The sequence below is a fragment of the Hyaena hyaena genome, unplaced genomic scaffold (genome assembly GCF_003009895.1).
Source record: "Hyaena hyaena isolate Hyena2069 unplaced genomic scaffold, ASM300989v1 scaffold_945, whole genome shotgun sequence".
Taxonomy (NCBI): Eukaryota; Metazoa; Chordata; class Mammalia; order Carnivora; family Hyaenidae; genus Hyaena; species Hyaena hyaena.
This window is the reverse complement of record NW_024081576.1, coordinates 376,485-397,335: the sequence shown is the minus strand read 5'-3', so window position 1 is coordinate 397,335 and position 20,851 is coordinate 376,485. Positions and strand designations below refer to the sequence as shown.

Sequence of the window (20,851 nt, the reverse complement as noted above, 5' to 3'; positions counted from 1 at the left end):
TTTTTTTTTTTTTTTTTTTAACCAGAGACTGGGGCAAGGTCAACATGGATGCACTGCCATGATTAATTCTAAATCAATTCTTTCTATTCAGATATATTTTCCCTTATCTCATTCATATCCCTCCCCTCTGCTAGACTGGGCACTCTGGTCATTGGTTTGCTTAAACAGTCACATTTAACTCGTTCTCTAGATGTATATTCTACACCTCCACTGATACCTTTCTATCTCTCTCCTTCTGGAGTAATCAGACTATATAGTTTCTCTGAGTAACATTATCTTTGTTTCTTTCTCCTCGCCTTCTACCTTATTCTCCTCTTTCTCTCTCTGAATTAAGCCTCTTAGTCTTTCTGACTGGTCATTATCCAATTTCACTTTCTTCCCACCATGTCATTTCTCTCTTTGTATATGCTTTTCCCCATGAGCACTGCATACACCCTCCTCCTTATTTGTAGCTGGAAATTCTATTTCTATGCTTTTGCACTGTCCCTTGTCTTTTAGTCTTTTCTTTTTTTTTTCTTTTCTTTTTCTTTTTCTCTTTCGGTTTGCTTGTTTGTTGGATTTGTCTGTGTATTTCTGTGCCTTTCTTCCCTGTGTGTTTGTCTGTCTGTTTTCTTTTCCAGAGCTACCTCAAGAAACAAGCCAAAGTACACATGATGGAGAATTCCAAATACCTCTACGAGTAGGGAAATAAAATAACCAAAGTCTCAAGAAGAGAGACTAAAAGACACCATTCAAAGAATGGTGCTTCCTGAATGGACGGGCCCTGAACAGTCAAGGAGCCTTCTTTAATTTTTTAAAAAATGTTTTATTTATTTCTAGGAGAGAGAGAGAGAGACAGCTTGAGCAGGGGAGGGTCAGAGAGAGGGAGTCACAGACTCTGAAACAGGCTCCATGTTCTGAGCTGGCAGTCAGCACACAGAGCCCAACACAGGGCTCGAACCCACGAACCGCTAGATCATGACCTAAGCGAAAGTCGGATGCTTAACAGACTAAGCCACCCAGACACCCCCAAGGAGCTTTCTTTAATACAGCAGTACACGCAGGTACAGAGTGCATAACAAGCTTTGAAAACTAACAAGAGACAGAAAGCTAGCCAAAATGACGAAATGGTAAACTCTCCTCTAAAGAAATTCCAGGAAGAAATGACAGCTAAAGAACTGCTCAAAACAGATAGAAGAAACATAACTGAACAAGAATTTAGAACAATAGTCATAAAATTAACGGCTGGGCTTGAAAAAGGCATGGAAGACATCAGAGAAGCTATTGCTGCAAAGACTATTACCTTAAAAATAGTTTTGATGAATTAAAAAATGCTATAAATGAAGTGCATAATAAAATGGAGGTGTCCAATGCACGGATTGAAGAGGCAGAAAGAAGAATAGGTGAATTAGAAGATACAATTGTAAAAAATGGGGAAGCCAAGAAAAAGAGAGATAAACTGATCCAGGAACACGAAAAGAGAGTTCGAGAGCTGAGCCATACAATCAAACAGAACAATATCCATATCATAGGAGTTCCAGAAGAGGAAGAAGGAGGGAAAGACACTGAAGGAGTCCTTGAACAAGTTAAAGCCGAGAACTTTCCCAATCTGGGGAAGGAAGCAGACATTGTAATCCAAGACACACAGAGAACTCCCCTCAGACGTAACTTGAATCGATCTTTTGCATGACATAGCATAGTGAAACTGGCAAAATATAAGGACAGAGAGAATTCTGAAAGCAGCTAGGGATAACAGGGCCCTAACATACAAAGAAAAACCTATCAGAGTGGTTACAAACCTATCTACTGAAACTTGGCAGGCCAGAAAGGAATGGCAGGAAATCTTCAATGTGAGGAACAGAAAAAATATGCAGCCAAGAATCATCTATCCAGAAAGCCTGTCATTCAGAATAGAAGGAGAGATAAAAGTCTTCACAAATAAACAAAAATGGAAAGAATTCGTCACCACTAAGCCAGCCCTATAAGACATCCTGAGGGGGACTCTATGAGGGAAATGTTGGAAGGAACACAAGGTCCCAGAGACACCACCACAAGCATGAATCCTACAGAGAACATAAGGACTCTAAACCCATATTTTTCAATAATAAAACTGAATGTAAATGGACTAAATGCTCCAATCAAAAGAAATAGGGTGGCAGAATGGATAAAAAACAAAATCCATCTATTTGCTGTCTACAAGAGACTCATTTTAGACCTGAGAACACCTTCAGATTGAAAATAAAGGGATGGAGAAATATGTATCATGCTACTAGAAGTCAAAAGAAAGCTGGAGTAGCCATTAGTCTATCAGAAAAACTGCAATGTAAAGTAAAGGCAGTAACAAGGGATGGAGAGGGGCATTATATAATAATTACAGGGTCTATTCATCAGGAAGAGCTAACAATTATAAATGTCTACACACCGAATACGGAAGCACCCAAACACATAAAACAATTAATCACAAACAGAAACAATCTTATGGATAAGAATGTGCTAATAACAGGGGACTTTAATACTCCACTTAGAGCACTGGATAGATCAACTAGACAGAAAATCACTAAAGAAACAATGGACTTGATGACACATTGGACCAGATCGATTTGGCAGGTATATTTAAAACTCTACATCTTGAGGCTATGGAATGAATTCACTTTCTTCTCAAGTTTGCATGGCATATTCTCCAAGATAGATCACATAGTGTGTCATAAAGCAGCCCTCAATAAATATAAAAGAATTGAGATCATACCATGCACACTTTCAGATCACAATGTTATGAAACTTGAAATCAATCACAGGAAAAAGTCTGGAACACCTCCAAAACATGGAGGTTAAAGGACACCGTACTAAAGAACGAATGGGCCACTTGGGCAATTACAGAGAAGAAATAAAAAAATATATGGAAACAAATGAAAATGAAAGTAAAACAATCCAAACTCCACGGGATGCGGCAAAGTCAGTCCTAAGCGGAAAGTACATTGCACTTCAGGCCTATTTCAAGAAAAAAGAAAAAGTGCAAATACAAAATCTAACAGCGCACCTAAAGGAACCAGAAGGAGAGCAACAAGAGCATCTCAAAGTCAGTAGAAGAAGAGAAATAGTAAAAATCAGGGCAGAAATAAACAATATAGAGTCCAAAATAAACAAGTGGACAGATCAATGAAACCAAGAGTTGGTGTTTTGAAAACATATACAAAATTGACAAACCTCTAGCCAGGCTTCTCAAAAAGAAAAGAGAGAGCACCCTAATAGATAAAATCATTAATGAAAATGGACTTATTACAACCAATTCCTCAGAAAGACAAGCAATTATCAGGGAATAATATGAAAAATTATATGCCAACAAACTGGACACCCTAGAAGAAATGAACAAATTTCTAATTTTCACACTACCAAAATTCACATAGGAAGAGATAGAAAATCTGAACATACCCATAACTAGTGAAGAAATTGAATCAGTTATCAAAAGTCTCCCAACAAATAAGAGCCCTGGGCCACATGTCTTCCCTGGGGAATTCTACCAGACATTTAAACCAGAGTCAATACCCATTTTTTTCAAGCTATTCCAAAAAATAAAAATGGAAGGAAAACTTCTGGACACATTCTATGAAGACAGCATCACTTTGATTCCCAAGCCAGACAGAGACCCAGCCAAAAATGAGAACTACAGGCCAATTACCTTGATGAATACAGATGCAAAAATCCTCAACAGGATGCTTTTAAATCGAATTCAATAGCACATAAAAAGAATTATCCACCATAATCAAGAGGGATTCATTCTTGGGTTACAGGGCTGGTTCAGTGTTCACAAATTAATCAGTTTGATACATCACATTAACAAAAAAAAACATAGAAGACATATGATCTTGTCGATAGATGCAGAAAAAGCATTTGACAAGATACAGCATCCTTCTTAATAATGACCCCTGAGAAAGTCAGAATAGAAGGAACTTACTTAAACATCATAAAAGCCATTTATGATAAGCCCTCAGCTAACATCATCCTTAATGAGGAAAAACTGAGAGCTTTCCCCCTGAAATCAAAACCACGACAGGGATGTCCACTCTCACCACTGTTGTTTAACATAGTGCTGGAAATCCTAGCATCAGCCATCAGACAACAAAAGGAAATAAAAGCGTCAGAATTGGCAAAGAAGTCATACTTTCACTTTTCGCAAACAACATGATACTTTACATAGAAAACCCAACAGACTCCAGCAGAAGCCTAGTAGAACTGATCTATTAATTCAGCAAGGTTGCAGGGTACAAAAATCAATGTACAGAAAATGGTTGCCTTTTTATACACCAATAATGAAGCAACAGAAAGATAAATCATGAAATTGATCCCATTCACAATTGCACAAAAAATATAAATTACCTAGGAATACACCTAACCAATGATATAGGAGATCTGTATGATGAAAATTATAGAAAACTTATGAAGGAAATTGAAGAAGACACAAAGAAATGGAAAAACATTCCATGCTCATGGATTGGGAAATAAATATTGTTAAAGTGTCATTACTATTCAAAGCAATCTACAGATTCAATGTAATCCCAATCAAAACTGAACCAGCCTTCTTCTCAAAGCGAGAACAAACTATCCTAAAATTTGTGTGGAACCACAAAAGACCCCGAATAGCCAAAGTAATATTGAAGACGAAAACCAAAATGGGAGATATCAAAATCCAAGACTTTAACCTCTACTACAAAGCTGGAATCATCAAGACAGTATGGTATTGGCACAAAAACATATACACAAATTAATGGAATAAAATAGAGAACTCAGAATTGGACCCACAAATGTATGACCAACTAATATTTGACCAAGCAGGAAAAAGTATCCAGTGGAAAAATGACAGCCTGTTTTTCAGATTGTTCTGGGAGAACTGGACAGCAACACACAAAAGAATGAAACTCGATCACTTTCTCCCACTATACACAATAATAAACTCAAAATGGAAAAAGAACCTGAATGTGAGACAGGAAACTATCAAAACCCTAGAGGAGAAAGCAGGAAACAATTTCCTTGGCCTCAACTACAGCAGTTTCTCACTTGACATATCCCCCCAAAGACAAGAAAATCAAGAGCAAATATGAACTCTTGGGACCTCATCAAGTTAAAAAGTATCTGCACGGCAAGGCAAACAATCAATAAAACTAATAGGCAACAGATGGAATGGGAAAAGATAGTTGCAAATGACATATCAGATAAAGGGCTAGTATCCAAAATCTATAAGGAATTCACCAAACTCCACACCTGAAAAGCAAATAATACAGTGAAGAAATGGGCAGAAGACATGAACAGATACTTCTCCAAAGAGGACATCCAGATGGCCAACAGACACATGAAATGATGCTCAACATCACTCATCTTCAGGGGAAATGCAGATCAAAACCACACTGAGATACCACCTAATGCTGGTCAGAGTGGCTAAAATGAACAAATCAGGAGACTAAAGATGCTGGCAAGGATGTGGGAAAATGGGCACCCTCCTACACTGTAAACTGGTGCAACCCTTCTGAAAAACAGTGTTTAGGTTCTTCAAAAAATTAACTCCCCTATGACCCAGCAATAGCAGTGGTAGGAATTTACCTGAGGGATACAGGAGTGCTGATGCATAGGGGCACCTGTACCTCAATGTTCATAGCAATACTCTCAATAATAGTCAAAACGTGGAAAGGGCCTAAGTGTCCATCAACTGACAAATGGATCAAGAAGATGTGGTTTATCTATACCATGGAATACTACATGGCAATGGGAAAGAATGAAATCTGGCCATTTGTAACAACATGGATGGAACTTGAGGTTGTTATGCTGAGTGAAATAAGTCAGGCAAAGTAAGACAGATATCATATGTTTTTACTTATAGGTGGATTAGGAGAAACTTAACAGAGGAACATGGGGGAGGAGAAGGGGGAAAATAGTTGTGGAGAAGGAGGGAGGCAAACCATGAGAGACTCTTGAATACTGAGAACAAACTGAAAGCTGATGGGGGTGGGGGAGAGGGGAAGGGAGGGGATGGGCATGGAGGAGGGCATTTGTTGGAATGAGCACTGGGTTTTATATGGAAACCAACTTGACAATAAACTTTGAAAGAAAAAAAACAAACAGAAAACAAAAATAAAACATTGAAAAAAAGTTTAAAGAGCCTTAAAAAATAGGAAGTAATCAACATTATACAAGGTCATAAGGATGGGGCTCTTATCTGATAGAGTTAGTGTCCTTATATGAAAAGATACCAGGGCACTCACTTCTTTTTTTCTCTTCCATGTGAGGACATAGTAGAATCCTGCAGCTTCAAGTCAGGAGAGTACTCATCAAAATTAAATCAAATTGGCTAGGACCTAGATCTTAGAATTCCCAGCCTCTAGAAATGTGAGAAGAAAACTTTCTGTTATTTAAACCACCACGTTTATGTTCTTTTGTTATGGCATCTTGAGCAGACAAATACACTGCCCATAGCATAATACTTTAGATCCTCCTTATATTTCATTAAGCTTTTTGTTCACTAACTTCTTTTGTTTGTTTTGTTTTGTTTTTATTTTTTATTTAAGTTTTAGTTAGTTAACATACAGTGTAAGATAGGTCTTAGGAGTAGAATTCAGTGATTTATCACTTACATGCAACACCAAGTGTCATCACCACAAGTGCCTTGTTTAGTACCCATCACCTATCTAGTCCATCCCCCACTTACCTCCCTCCATTAGCCTTCAATTTCTTCTCTGTCGTTAAGAGTCTCTTGTGGTTTGTTTCCCTTTCTTCTCCTCATCCCCACTTCCCATATGTTCATTAGTTTTGTTCCTTAAATTCCACATATGAATGAAATCATCTGGTATTTATCTTCCTCTGATTGACTTATTTTGCTTAGCACAATACACTCTAGCTCTATCCACATCATTGTAAATGGCAAGATTTCATTCTTTTGTTGGCTGAGTAATCATCCATTGTATATAAACCACATCTTCTTTATTCATTTATCAGTCAATGGATATTTGGACTCTCTCCATAGTTTGGCTATTGTTGATAATGCTGTTATAAACATTTGGGGTGCATGTACCCCTTCAAATCTGTATTTTTGTATCCTTTGGGTAAATATCAAATAGTGAAATTGCTGGATCATTCTATTTTTAGTGTTTTGAGGATCTGCCATACTGTTCTCCAGAGTGGCTGCACCAGTTAGTATTCCCAAAAGCAGTGCAAGAGGGTTCCCCTTTCTCCACATCCTCACCAACACCTGTTGTTTCTTATGTTGTTCATTTTAGCCATACTGATGGGTGTCAGGTGGTATTTCATCATGGTTTTCATTTGTATTTCCCCGGTAATGAGTGATATTGAGCATCTTTCCATGTTTCTGTTAGCCATCTGGATGTCCTCTTTGGAAAATCGTCTATTTGTGTCTTCTGCCCCATTTCTTAACTGGGTTGTTTGGTTTTTGGGTGTTGAGTTTGACAAGTTCTTTATAGATTTTGAATACTAACCCTTTATCAGATATGCTGTTTGCAAATATCTTCTCCCATTCTGTAGGCTGACTTTTAGTTTTATTGATTGTTTCCTTCGCTGTGCAGAACGTTTTTATCTTGATAAAGTGACAATAGTTCATGTTTGCTTTTGCTTCCCTTGCCTTTGGTGATGTGTCTAGTAAGAAGTTGTTGTGGCCGAGATCAAAGAGTTTGCTGCCTGTGTTCTTTTCTAGGATTTTGATGGTTTCCTGTCTCACATTTAGGTCTTCAATCCAGTTTGAATATAGTTTTGTGTGTGGTGTAAGAAAGTGGTCCAGTTTCATTCTTCTGCATGTCGCTGTCCAGTTTTCCCAACATCATTTGTTGAAGGGACTATCTTTTGTCCATTGGATATTCTTTCCTGACTTGTCAAAGATCAGTTCAAAGATACAGTTGTGGGTCCATTTCTGGGTTTTTTATTCTGTTCCATGGTTCTATGTTTTTGTGCCAATACCACACTGTCTTGATGACTACAGCTTTGTACTTTTATTATGTTCCCTGTTTATTGCTTAACCTCACCCATGAGAATACAGTATCCACAAGAGTAGGGCCTAGAATACTACCTGAAAGGTGTTTGACAAATTTATATTGAATGAATGAGAAAGGAGTTCCAATTTCCAGATGTGATAAAAATCAGCACATTTAATTACAGTTTTAACCTTGATGTTATTATTTCAGGCTTTACATTAAAAAAGAAAACTAATATAAAATAAAATATATAAATCCTTTCTCCCTAAAGTACATATATATATATCTTCTTAGAAATAACTGTAGGTTTTAAAGACTCTTCTGCACCCTATATCCTAAATCTAATCCCTCTTTAAAAATAAAAATTAAAAGATTTATAAATTCTAAATTCTTTGCTCCTTGTAATATATGTTAAAGATATTAATATTTTTGATGAAATAACATGAAATATGAAATAAATTAAATACAAACATTTTCATAAAATTAGGATTTTGCTTACAAATGCAATACTGTGGAGATTAAAGATGGTGGTGGATGTATGCTAAAATAAGTATTTTTAAAGTCTTGAAGGTACCTTTTCATAAAGATTTTTTTTCTGGAAGTACAGAAACAAGATATTTTTAAAGAGAGTACCTGCTTCAGTGAGAACACACAGTGATTAAAAATGATTAAAAAGCGACTAAAAATAGTGGAGAACCCCATATTGATTCAGGGAGAGAAAATTATTAAAATGACTTTGCTTGTAAAAGAATTGCATCCTAGAATTTAATTAAATATAAACTAAATAAGTCTGTCTTGTTGACAAATTTAATCAACCAATCAATCAGTGGAAAATATATCCAGAGATAGAAGACATATCTACTGAAAGAATAGTTAAGACACATGTTTGAATTAAGTAAACAATGACGAATACATTCTATGATTATAGGTGATTTGGTTATTCCTAAGCAGACACAATAAAATAGTAAACCAGGTAATACTATTTAATAACATAAAGAAAAAAATCAGGCTTCCAAATCAAAAGCCATTTGTTTGAACAGAAAAAGTGCAAGTGAAATTGTCTATTTCTTATGGTTATTTTTATACTTTCTTCAAAATAAATAAATTAGTCACATTCACAGTCACCTGATTTGAGTCTGATTGTTGAACAAGCAATATTAGTAAGTTAATTCTAGGTATCATTAGCTAGAAGGTCCACATGCATGCAACTCACCACTTATCAAAAATAAGTAATTCACTCTTGTGTATAAAGGAATCTTAGGTAATTTTTAAATACTTGCTTATGAATTGCATTAACTTTACTGGAGAATTCAAATGTCAGATCCATTTTTTTCTTTTTATAGATATTTCTGCATTAAAGTTTATCTCTACTGAAGTTGATTTATATGAAAAACAGCTATGAAAATAAAATGGGAACTGATGTGGTTCCAGAGGGACTTCTTTCCTTGTCACAGACATGAAAAAAGTTGTGGTCAGATTTAGCTAGGGGCTAAAAACATTTAAAACTGTACTTTAGAGTAGGTATAAGTTGAGTACTACTCCTTGGCATGGGCGCCTAGAGTATGGCATGCTAGAGTCTGGAGAAATGAGGGATCTCATTAGATAAGGAGTCATCTTGCTGGAGTCTTATCACTTACCTATTACTCTAGATAATTAATCTAGGTAATTATCTATTATACTCTCTTATTTAGGGTCTTATTAAGAGCAAATAAAATTGATCACTTATAGGAATATATTTCTGAGAAATATATATTTCCTTATAACTATAGTATAATTAATAGATTATAGATTAATAGAACTCTTAACTTAAAAATGTTCCTGCACTTAAATTAAATTAGAATGATTACAATGCAATGTTATAGGAGTGACATCAAAAACAACTAAACCCCCAAGAAAATATTTAGTCTAAATGCCTAAGCCCTATACACACATGCACATGCACACACACAATCTTTCTTTCATTTTCCCTTCTGACAAAAAATTCTACAGTATATATATCTACATACACACATACATACACATTTATCTTTCTATCTATCAAACAATAAAAAGTAAAAACAGGTTAATCAAGTTGTGAGAATTCAAGGTATAAGGGTGACTAGGAAAATATGGTTGTAATAGGAGGAAGATTAGATGTCCTGGATTGCCATGTCATGTTTTAAGGTAAGAAGGACAACAACATGGGTATGGAATGAGCAAGGAAACATTTGTATGTATTGCAATAAGCCCGTAAGAAAAACATCTCAAGAAGTATGGGCAGTGTGGCAAGGGTGGGTATGTTGCATAGCTACAGTCAGGAAAACGGACAAGGAGAGTGCACAACACCAGATCTAAGGTGAATCCATTTCCTGGCTGCAAAGCAAAGGGCTTGGGCTGTCACACAAATGAACACATAAAAGCACTGAGGCAGAAGTTTTTTTGAATAAACCTGTTCATGTGGCTTGACTTTGTGATTTTTCAGAATTATCTATTGAACCTAGAGATTCCCCCAATTTCTTTTTTTAAAGTTTATTTATTTATTTAGAGAGAGACAGAGATAGCATGAGCTGGGGAGGGGCAGAAAGAGAGGAAGAGAGAGAGAATCCCAGGCAGCCTCCTCATTGTCAGCACAGAGCACAATGCAGGGCTCTAACTCACAAAACCTTGAGATCACGACCTGAACTGAAACTGAGAGATGCTTAACTGTCTGATCCACCCAGGTGCCCCAATTCCCCAGTTTCTTGAATCTGCAGAGGTATCACAGGGTTGACACGTAGCCAGAAATGAGGCTAATACCTATCATTATATATGCTACAAATTAAAATGTATATATGTATAGTACATTATAATGATAACCAAAATAAATTCTATAAATAAATATAGGAAACTAATGTTTAAAAAAGCAAATTGTATTTTGCATACAGATGAATATACTTCCTCTCTCCAAAACACAAAAATAAATTTCTGTTTAAATTTAATTTATTTTAATCAGCCAAATGGACCACTGTACTTCTATAATATTCTGGTTAATTGAGTTTTATGGTTACTGCACTAAAAAATTTTACTGTTTTATATTTTACTTCTAAACAGAGAAATAAATTTTATATTTAGATATCAAATAAAACAAAATCGCAAATCCTTACTTAGAATGGGCATCTACTTCTGAAGATTGTATTTTATATATATTACATACTCTTAAATACCAATATGTTATATAAGTATCTAATAACTATCAAGTGATTGTAATTTCACATATGCCTGCAGACTGCCATATTTGGAAAGACAAGAGTTTGGTTACAACATAGAAAGCAAAGTATCAGGGAGGAAAACGACTTTAAAAATAGTGCAACTATTACACAGGCATTTTTAAAGTCAACATTAACATTCTGCATTGCTTTAAATAATGTCATTTTATGTTAGATTTTATTTTTAGAAACAAAATATATATAGAATAAAGAAAGAAATAAAACAGGTGTGTGACTATAAAGAAGTAGCACAAGGAACTAGGATAATGGAAAAATTCTGTATCTGATTATCTTGGTGGTTTGAGTCTATAAAATAAAATCTCATAAAATTTTATGGTACCACACATCAAAAAATTTTATATAAAAACTGGTGAAATCTGAATGTGGTGTGTAGTTCAGTTAATAACATTGTATCAATGTCAATTTTCTGATTTGATAATTGTACAATGTTATGTCAAATTTTATAAGTGGGGAAAACTGAGGAATGGGTCCATAGGAAATCTTTGTTTTTTTTTTTTTTTTGCAATTTCCATGTTGAGTCTAAATTTATTTCAATAAACAAATAAATATAAATGATATGGTCTCTTCTTGGGAATTGAGAGAAGAAAGTAAGATAACTTTATAAAGAGGGAAACAAAGGTTAATATTGTAATAAATAACAATTGCCAGAATCCAAAATGATCCTATTGACATTGCTGGCAAATATAGTTGATGACATAGGAAGCTACTCTGGTTGCCTCTGATGTTGTCTTAGAGCCTCTTACTTGTTTTTACTGTTTGCCAGCCCAGTGAAAATGGGCTGCGAGCCTGCAGGTTGTAGGAGGAGATTGGGCTGTGGTTGTCTGCCGCAGGACTCCAGGAGAGTGTGGCTGTGCTTTCCGTAATGTCTTCAACAATCACTATCCCTGGTGGGCCTGGGGGACCTATAGGCAAAAGAGAATGGGTAAAGTTAAATACAAGCCATGAAGAGAACCCGTTAGAAATTGTGTTTCCAATAAAGATCCAATCAAACTATCTAACCATCCTAATGAAATACACTTTTAGTAATGAAAATTGACAGTAGAGAAAAAGGATGTAGTTTCCACGATTTCTACGGTAACTGAATTTAGATTAGATTTTTTTCCCCTAACATTTTGTGCTTGGAAGCAACTACCAATTAGCATTATATTTTACAGGAAAAAGAAAAAAAACTTAGACATACACAAGAATATGAATGTCAATATCAACTCTGACTGTGGAAATATATCACAGTTTACAGAGTCAACAATAGAGAGTGAAAGGCAATGGTATCAGAAACAAAAATGAGCCCATCATTACTAAAAATCTATAGATGTATGGGCCTAATTTTTACATTCTGGAAACTTAGATGTACAAATACTGTGATGTGGCTCTCAGGTAGCTTAAACTTTAACAAGGGAGATACAAAAAACACACTGAAATATGATAGTTCAGGCCAGGGAAGGGTATACACTAGAAGTTAAGCATGGAAAGTTTTTGTGAGAGGTTAAAAGGAAGGTGTGATTTGGTGATTGATGATGATGAAGATGATGATGATGATGATGATGTTGGGCAAGGGTGGGAAAGTGGTGAATCTGAGATTATTTTCCTTATCATCATGAAAAATGGGTATAGAATAGTGATAATCTATGTGTATGTGGACTCTACCTTCCAGAAACAACTGTGATCTGATAGGAGAAATATACCTTTGTATGATCACTTTTAAAATAGAGTTACCTAATAACATTTAAAGATCTGTAGTGTGTTAGCCTCTCTTAAGTATTTTATTTTCTGAATTAGTCCTACCAGCACCATTCTGGCATCACTTGATTTCCTAGTCCACCTTGATGCCATTGTCATTCACACCATGCATCTTTGGTAAGAAACAAAATTAATTTATAAATTCTTAAATCTGAAAGGAATCTGTTAACTATTTTCTCTGGCTCTGGTCCTCAATTTCTAGTCTTAACTTTGCTGAGTCAGATTTGGAGATTACAATATCTGATCAGGAAGGCCTGATCTAGACAATAAGGAGCTAAGAAATAGTGGCGTGCTGGAGAAATTGAGGCAGTTAGTAAAGACCTCTGAGTAGAAAATTTCAAGGAAGGAATAAGGAGATGGAGATGGAAGAAGAATTTTAAAAGCCTCACAAAGGAATGGACATTTTCAGGAAACAAGAAATGAACATTTTTATCAATTGACTCCATTCAGATTTAGGAATTTGTAAATTTGGTTTTGTTTATCATCAAAGATGCCAATTGTATGAAAGGCCATGGTGTCAAGGTTGACTAGGGAGTCAAGTAAAGCCAGAAAGGTGCTGATAGACTAGAATATAGAAAGGAGTCAAGGAAACTACATTATTATGATGGGAAGATATAAGAATTGGAACTTGTGAAAAGAAAGTTGCAGTAGGGTATTTTTGAATAAGAATTTGTGTTTATCTGGAGGGAGGTGGAGAATATGATTATGAAGATTGACAAGGTCAGTCTTATGTAAGAATGATTTATGGAAGAATATATTTGATGTTTCATCGGTATGACTATGCAAAGCATTAAAACAGTGGCTAAAGATGAGATGAGATAAATAAATGAGATCCAGGTGGTGAAGAAGATGTGTAACAAGTTGTTAGTCTGGTGAGATGAATATAGAAGAGCAACTATAATGATGATACATAATAATAATAATAATATTAACTGTAATAATATTACCAATAACTACCATATCCACACTTTACATTTTATTAAGGCCCTGTACTAAACATTTTTTAAGTAATAACTTGTTCATTTATTTCCATGTCACTGTAAGATTGGCATTATTCTTATTTTATAGAGGACATAATGAAATCTCAGAGATTGGTTAGTCAATAAATAATAAATAATATAAATTTCTTAATCAAAAACATTATATGTTAGGTGTTATGATTGGCAGTGCGTATCATAGAATCTGTTCTTATGAGAAGTTTTTTGCCCAAGTCATTCTGCCTGTGAACGGCACAACTAAAATTTGAATTTGAATCTGATTGTAAAGCCTGATTTGTTCAAAGAAGCAAGGAGTACACAGATCCTTCCTCCTTTCATTGTTAATGTAGAAAGTAGTTTTAATTGAAGGAATGAAAGAAAGAGAAAAAGTGTGTGTTAAGGAAAGGCACATTTAAATTATGTGTTATATATACAGATGGCATTTGAAGAAAGCATTTATGGCTTTGTGGCAGCCTGTGTATAAGATGGACATCACTTCCCTCTCCTGTACGTGCAGGCCTTTCCCTCTTTGAAAGGTGGAGCCTATTCTCTCACCTTCCTCAATCTGGGCTGGCTTGTCACTATCTGACCCAAAAGACAATGGTAGAAGTGACACTACATAACTTCTGAGGAGGCCTTTATGAGTATTAATGCTCTAGAAAATGTTTAAGTTAGTTGTCTTAAAGAAAAGTGTATTTATAACAATAGATAAAATCTATTCTAAGTAATTTTTTTACAATTTCAGCTAGAACCAAAAGTAATTTACAACATAATTAAAAATACCCAAGTATTTTTCTCTATGTGTAGCCATTTTCCCAAGTATAATCTTTAAATTTTTTTAAATGTTTTATTTATTTCTGAGAGAGAGAGAGACAGACAGACAGCATGAGCAGGGGAGAGTCAGAGAGAGAGGGAGATACAGAATCTGAAACAGGCTCCAGGCTCTGAGCTGGCGGTCAGCACAGAGCCCAACTTGGGGCTCAAACCCATGAACTGTGAGATCATGACCTGAGCCAAAGTTGGATGCTTAACCGACTGAGCCACCTAGGTGCCCCCCAAGTATAGTCTTTAGCAAAATAATCAGTGAAAGTGACCGAGATTTATGTATTCAAGACACTCACTGTGGTTGTTCAATTATTTATAATTATAAATCATTGTAAATAAGTAATTGTCCAATAATCATATAATGTTTAAATCATTAAATTTTATGATAAAATATTAGGTAGTCATTAAACCACCTAATATGTAATATTATTTACTGATGTGGGAAATGTTCACATCATAAGAGGCAAAAAAATTAGAATACAAACTTATATGTAAAACTAAATGTATAGTTATTTCCAAAATACATAAGAAAAATACTGGAAAGAAATGCATTGAAGTGCATGGTGTTTATTATTGCTTGGAAATGAAGATGTAGATGATTTAAATTTTATTTTTTACTTGTTTGGATTTTCCAGTTCTGCACAATAAGCATATAAAATTATTTTTTAAGTCATTATTTTAAAGAAAGCCTCCAATGCATGTATGTACTATTATAAATATGTACTATTTAGCCAAACATTTACTGGAGGCCCATTATGCATAAAGCAATGTGCTGAGTGGTGAGAGATGAGTGGGGGAAGTGATTTATAGGAAGACAAGATAGGTATTTAGCTCTAGATATGTTAAAATTCTGTGGTGGAGACAGATCTTTTACAAAAAACAAATACCAGATAATGATAATGTTATGTTCAAGTGTTTGCAGAGTATATTTTACATCTTAAGTTGGCCATAGTTATATTTCTATAATTTCCACTGGACTGAATACTCAACATAGTAGTTGGCATATATTAGGCCCTCAATAAATATTTTTACAAGAAGAGATGAAAGACAGAGGCAAAAAGAAGGTAAGAAAAGACAGGGAAGTTATGTTCTGAATTTGGAATATTGTATAATAATTAATAAGTAAAAGAATGTTTTGAAATTGTCATTATCATATAAGACAAAGATTCAATATAATATAGTAACCTCTTTTTTGTTAATATATATTTGAGTCAGCAGGTTTCTTTCAGTTGAATATAATGGTAATAAAAATGATAAAATAGATCCATGAATGAAGCAAGTAAACATTTTTGAATGATTTAATAAATTATCAAAGAATATTAAAGACTATGGATAGATAAAAATTTTTCTAAATACATATAAATCTAAAGATTTTTATAAATATATTACTGTAAAAATATTCTGAAAAATTAGTGATGTGATTTACCTTTTAAGACAGATTAAATATAATTTTCAACCAAAATGAAAATGACATTTATGGTTATTATATTAGTATTGGCTTATTAATGCTCCATTTACAGAGAATATACATTTTTAGACATTATATACTGAATGCTGGCTGTAATTAGTTTCCTGACTATATTGAGGAGGGAATTACATTAATATTATATTAATACAATCAATATCTTTGCTTTTACATCCTGTTAATGATGGTGATATTTTTTCTCTTTTTTGAATTGTTTCTCAGAGAGTAAATTTTCTCTTCAAAGGCTTTTGCAGCTAATCTGCATTATATATCTTTGAAAATAAGTTAATAGGAAACAAATATCTCACAGATGACAAATGTGTGATAGTAGCTAGTGTCTGAATGTTATACAAATACCTTTCATTTAGGAGAAGTCAATATTAACTTTCTAGTTAGCTGTAATAATTCAGTATATAATGGGCAAGAATCTGTAAAGTTCCCCTCACCTCCCCACAATGCCATTATATAGGATCACTAAATTAAATATTTTATTTGAAAAGGGATAATGCAGAAAAATGGACAGAGTCTCTTCATTTCTATTTGATGAAGACTGCTGAGTCAATGACAAAGCACAAAGGCCCCTGGTAGAAGCCATGTTCTCGTGAATTTAATTTATCCTCAATGAAAGGCTCCCTAGGACTGCTGTTAGATTGCTATCAGATCAACTCATTTTGTTGGCCTAATATTCAGTTAGACAATTTTCTTCTCTTGAGAAGACAGTGACTTTTAAAGCTGAAAAACAAATAAAACATATATCTCTTTATCTCTTTGTAACCTCTAAAGCTGTTATCTTTATGCTGGAGACATGAAACAAGGGTCCAAGACTTCATGTGATAGTTAAGTAATGTTACAGAGTCTTGGAATTTTAAAATTAACTGCAGTGGTCTAGTTCAACTCTGTTATTTTTCAGATGAGGAAGGAGTACTTGTAACGGGAAAAGTCCTCAAAAAAAAAATGACCCAAAGAGTCTTCCTGCTTTGTTTGAAAGAGTGGGAACAGAGTTCAACTTTAGTCTGGACAACCAGAGGACTGGTATTTCCTGTTCAAAGCAAATTATGACAAATTAACGTGGTAATAAGTAGGTAGTTGTGTACTGATTTCTTGTGAGGTCATTATCCATTCTCCCTGCAGTCAACCACTGGTGGATCCAAGCTGAGTTCTTGTCATGTGATTGTCTAACCAATCTTGAGGAAAAATACTTAAAAAAAAAAATCTTAACACTGCCACTGGCTCCCCATGCCAACCAATATTTCTGGCCCTTTCTTACCTAGATAGCATCACTTTTTCTGCCTGAATCTGACACCTATGATTCAACAAATACCTTATTGTTACATGTTATTTTTTACATTTTAGGCAGGCTCACATTGTTTTTATTTGATTTTGGGGAATTCATATAATTTTTTTTCCACACAGAGGTTTCAAGTGAAAAATTAAACTTGTTGAGATTCAAAACATTAAACAGATCTTTGGCTTACATTGCGTAAAAAAAAAAAAAACTGATACCAAATATGCTATGCTATCTTAAATTGGTTCTATTTCTAATCCCATAAATATTGCTTGGGGACCAACACCTCTTCTAAACACATGCAGGACTATGCTGCAGAAAAAGACAATCATTCGTGGCAACAAAGTCCTGAACATGCTTTTCTAACTAAGTGAAGAGGAGATTCAGCTACTGTCTGGAAGATTAGATCAATGCAGAGAAATACTCAATAACTCAAGCCACAAAAAGTATTTTTAATTTTTATCAAGTAGTTTAATTATATGAAATGAGCCAACCAGTACAAAGGACTATTTTGCATAGACCTGATTTAAAAGTTCATATATACTCAACAACAAAACATTTCATTAAAAAATAGTAGTTCAATCCTCTCAAAATGGGTTTAGAGGGAACATATTTCAATATAACAAAGCAATATATGAAAATCCACAGCTAACACCATACTCAATGGTAAAAAACTGAGAGCTTTAAGCTATGATATAGCTCTAAGGTCAGGAACAAGACAAAGATGTCCACTCTTACCACTTGTCCTATGCACAGCAATCAGACAACAAAAAAGAAATAAAAGACATCCATATCAGTAAGAATTTAAACTGTCACTATTTGTAGATGACATATACTATTCATGGAAAACCCTGAAGACTCCAGCAAAAAACTATAAGAAGTAATAAATGAATTATATTAATAACTAGCAAAGTTGCAAGATACATAATTATACCCAGATATTGGTTGCACTTCTATACATTAATAATGAAGTAGCAGAAAGATATATTAAGAAAACAATTCCATTCACATTGCAACAAAAAGAATAAAATGCCTAGGAATAAAGTTAATCAAAAAGATGAATAAATATACTCTGAAAACTGTAAAACATTGATGAAAGAAATTGAAGACAACAAAATCAAATGGAAAGATACACCATGCTTATGTACTGAAAGAATTAATATTGTTAAAATTTCCATACTTTTCAAAGTAATCTACAGATCCAATGTAATCTCTATTAAAATGTGAATAGCATTTTTCACAGAACTAGAACAAATAATACTAAAATTTATATAAAATAGTAAAAGACCCCAAGTAGCAAAACAACTGTGAGAAAGAAGAACAAAGCTGGACACATCATATTCTCAGATTTTGTCTTACTACAAAGCTGTAGTAATCAAAGCAGTATAGTATTGGCACAAAAACAGATACATAGTTCAATTGAACAGAATAGGGAATCCAGAAACAAACTCATGCTTATATGGTTGATTAATCTATGACCAAAGAGGTAAAAATACTCACTGAAGAAAAGACTACCTTTTCAATAAATGGTATTGGGAAAGCTGGACAAATATACGCAAAATAATGAAACTGATGCTCCCTTTGGCAGCATACATACTAAAACTGGAATGATATGGCCAAGATTAGCATGGTCCCTGTGAAAGTCATTCATACAAATTTGAGTTTTATTTTAAAAAAAGAATGAAACTGCACATTTCTCTCACACTATACACAAAAATAAACTCAAAATGAATTAAAGGCCTCAGTGTAAAGACCTCAGGGTAAAACCATAAAACTCCTGGAAAAGAATATCTAAAGTAATTTCTTTGATATGAGCCATAAAAAAATGTTTCTAGTAATGTCTCCTAAGGCAAAGAAAATGAAAGAGGACACCAAAATAAAAAGCTTTTGCACAATAAAGGAAATCATCAACAAAACAAAAAGGCAATCTAATGAATGGAAAAAGATATTCACAAATGATATATTCAATTAGGAGTTAATATTCAAAATAGAAAAAGAACTTACACTACTGAACACCCAAAAATATAATAATCTAACTAAAAATGGGTAGAGGGCCTGTATAGACATTTTTCCAAAGACAAACAAATGGCCAACAGACTCGTGGAAAGATGCCCAACATCGCTAATTATCAGGGAAATGCAAATAAAAATTCAAATCACCTTACATCTGTCAGAATCACATCAAAAAGATAAGAAACAAGTCTTGATGAGGATGTGGAGAAAAAGGGACCTTTGTGCCCTGTTGGTGGAAATGCAATTGGTGCAGCCACTGTGGAAAAAAGTATGGAGGTTCCTCAAAAAATTAAAAATAGAAATACCATATGAATCAGCAATTCTACTACTATTTACCCAAAGAAAATTATAACACTAGTTCAAAATAGTATATGTACCCTTATGTTTATTGCAGCATTATTTACAATAGCTAAGATATGGTAGTGACCCAAGTGTCATCAGATGAATGGATAAAGAATATGTCACACACATGCGTTCATGCTTACACACACACACACACACACACACACACACACAGGAAAATTACTCATTAGTAAAAAAGGAGATAGAGATCTTGCCATTTGCTACAGCATGGATGGGTGTAGTGGGTATTAAGTAAGTGAAATAAAGCAGACAGAGGAAGTCAAATACTATATGATTTCACTTATATGTGGAATATAAAATCCAAAACACATGTATAAACAAAAAAATCCCTAAAAACAAAATTAGACCTATAGATACAGAAAACTGATGGTTTCCAGAAAGGACGAAGTGGATGGCAGGCAAAATAGATGAAAGGATGTGGGAGATACAAGCTTCCAGTTATGGGATGAATAAGTCATGAGAATAAGAGGTGTAGTATAGGGAATATAGTCAATGGTATAATAGTATTGTGTGATAACAGACATAGCCATACTAATGGTGACCATAGCATAACATATAAACATATTGAATCACTATGTTGTACACCTGTAACTAATAAAACATGTGGTTTCAACTATACTCAGATAAAAAAATAATAAAAAAATAAAAAGTAAGTTAAAAAAGTAATAGTCAATAACATGAACAGATTTTCTGTAGCACATCACATATTCATGCCTATTAATAACTAGTTGCTGAGGTTTTTACCTTTATACTAGAATTATAAAAACTTATGTCATGCCCTATTTAGGAAATATGACTTTATTGATAATATTTTATTTTTATACAAGAAAATGTCCTGACATATCCTTGTCATACTCGACTGGCCACATTCAACTTTGAACAGTATTGTATCTTTCCTTCTTTGCTTTCTCCTGAGATACTTCCTTACCATCATTATGTTCATTTACATCTAAAGGGTGTTCTTAGATTTTTTATTTATTTATTTATTTATTTTTT

The 20,851-nt window shown here is 34.1% G+C and overlaps 1 protein-coding gene across 1 annotated transcript in view; it reads right to left on the bottom strand.

Annotated features, from left to right (window-relative positions):
* The window catches only part of CNTN5 (contactin 5), a 433,859-nt gene that overhangs the window by 74,131 nt on the left and 338,877 nt on the right, over positions 1-20,851 (bottom strand). The window contains exon 12 of the mRNA XM_039221110.1: positions 11,935-12,093. Coding sequence (XP_039077041.1) covers positions 11,935-12,093 — 159 coding nt within the window. The remainder of the gene's footprint in view (positions 1-11,934; positions 12,094-20,851) is intronic.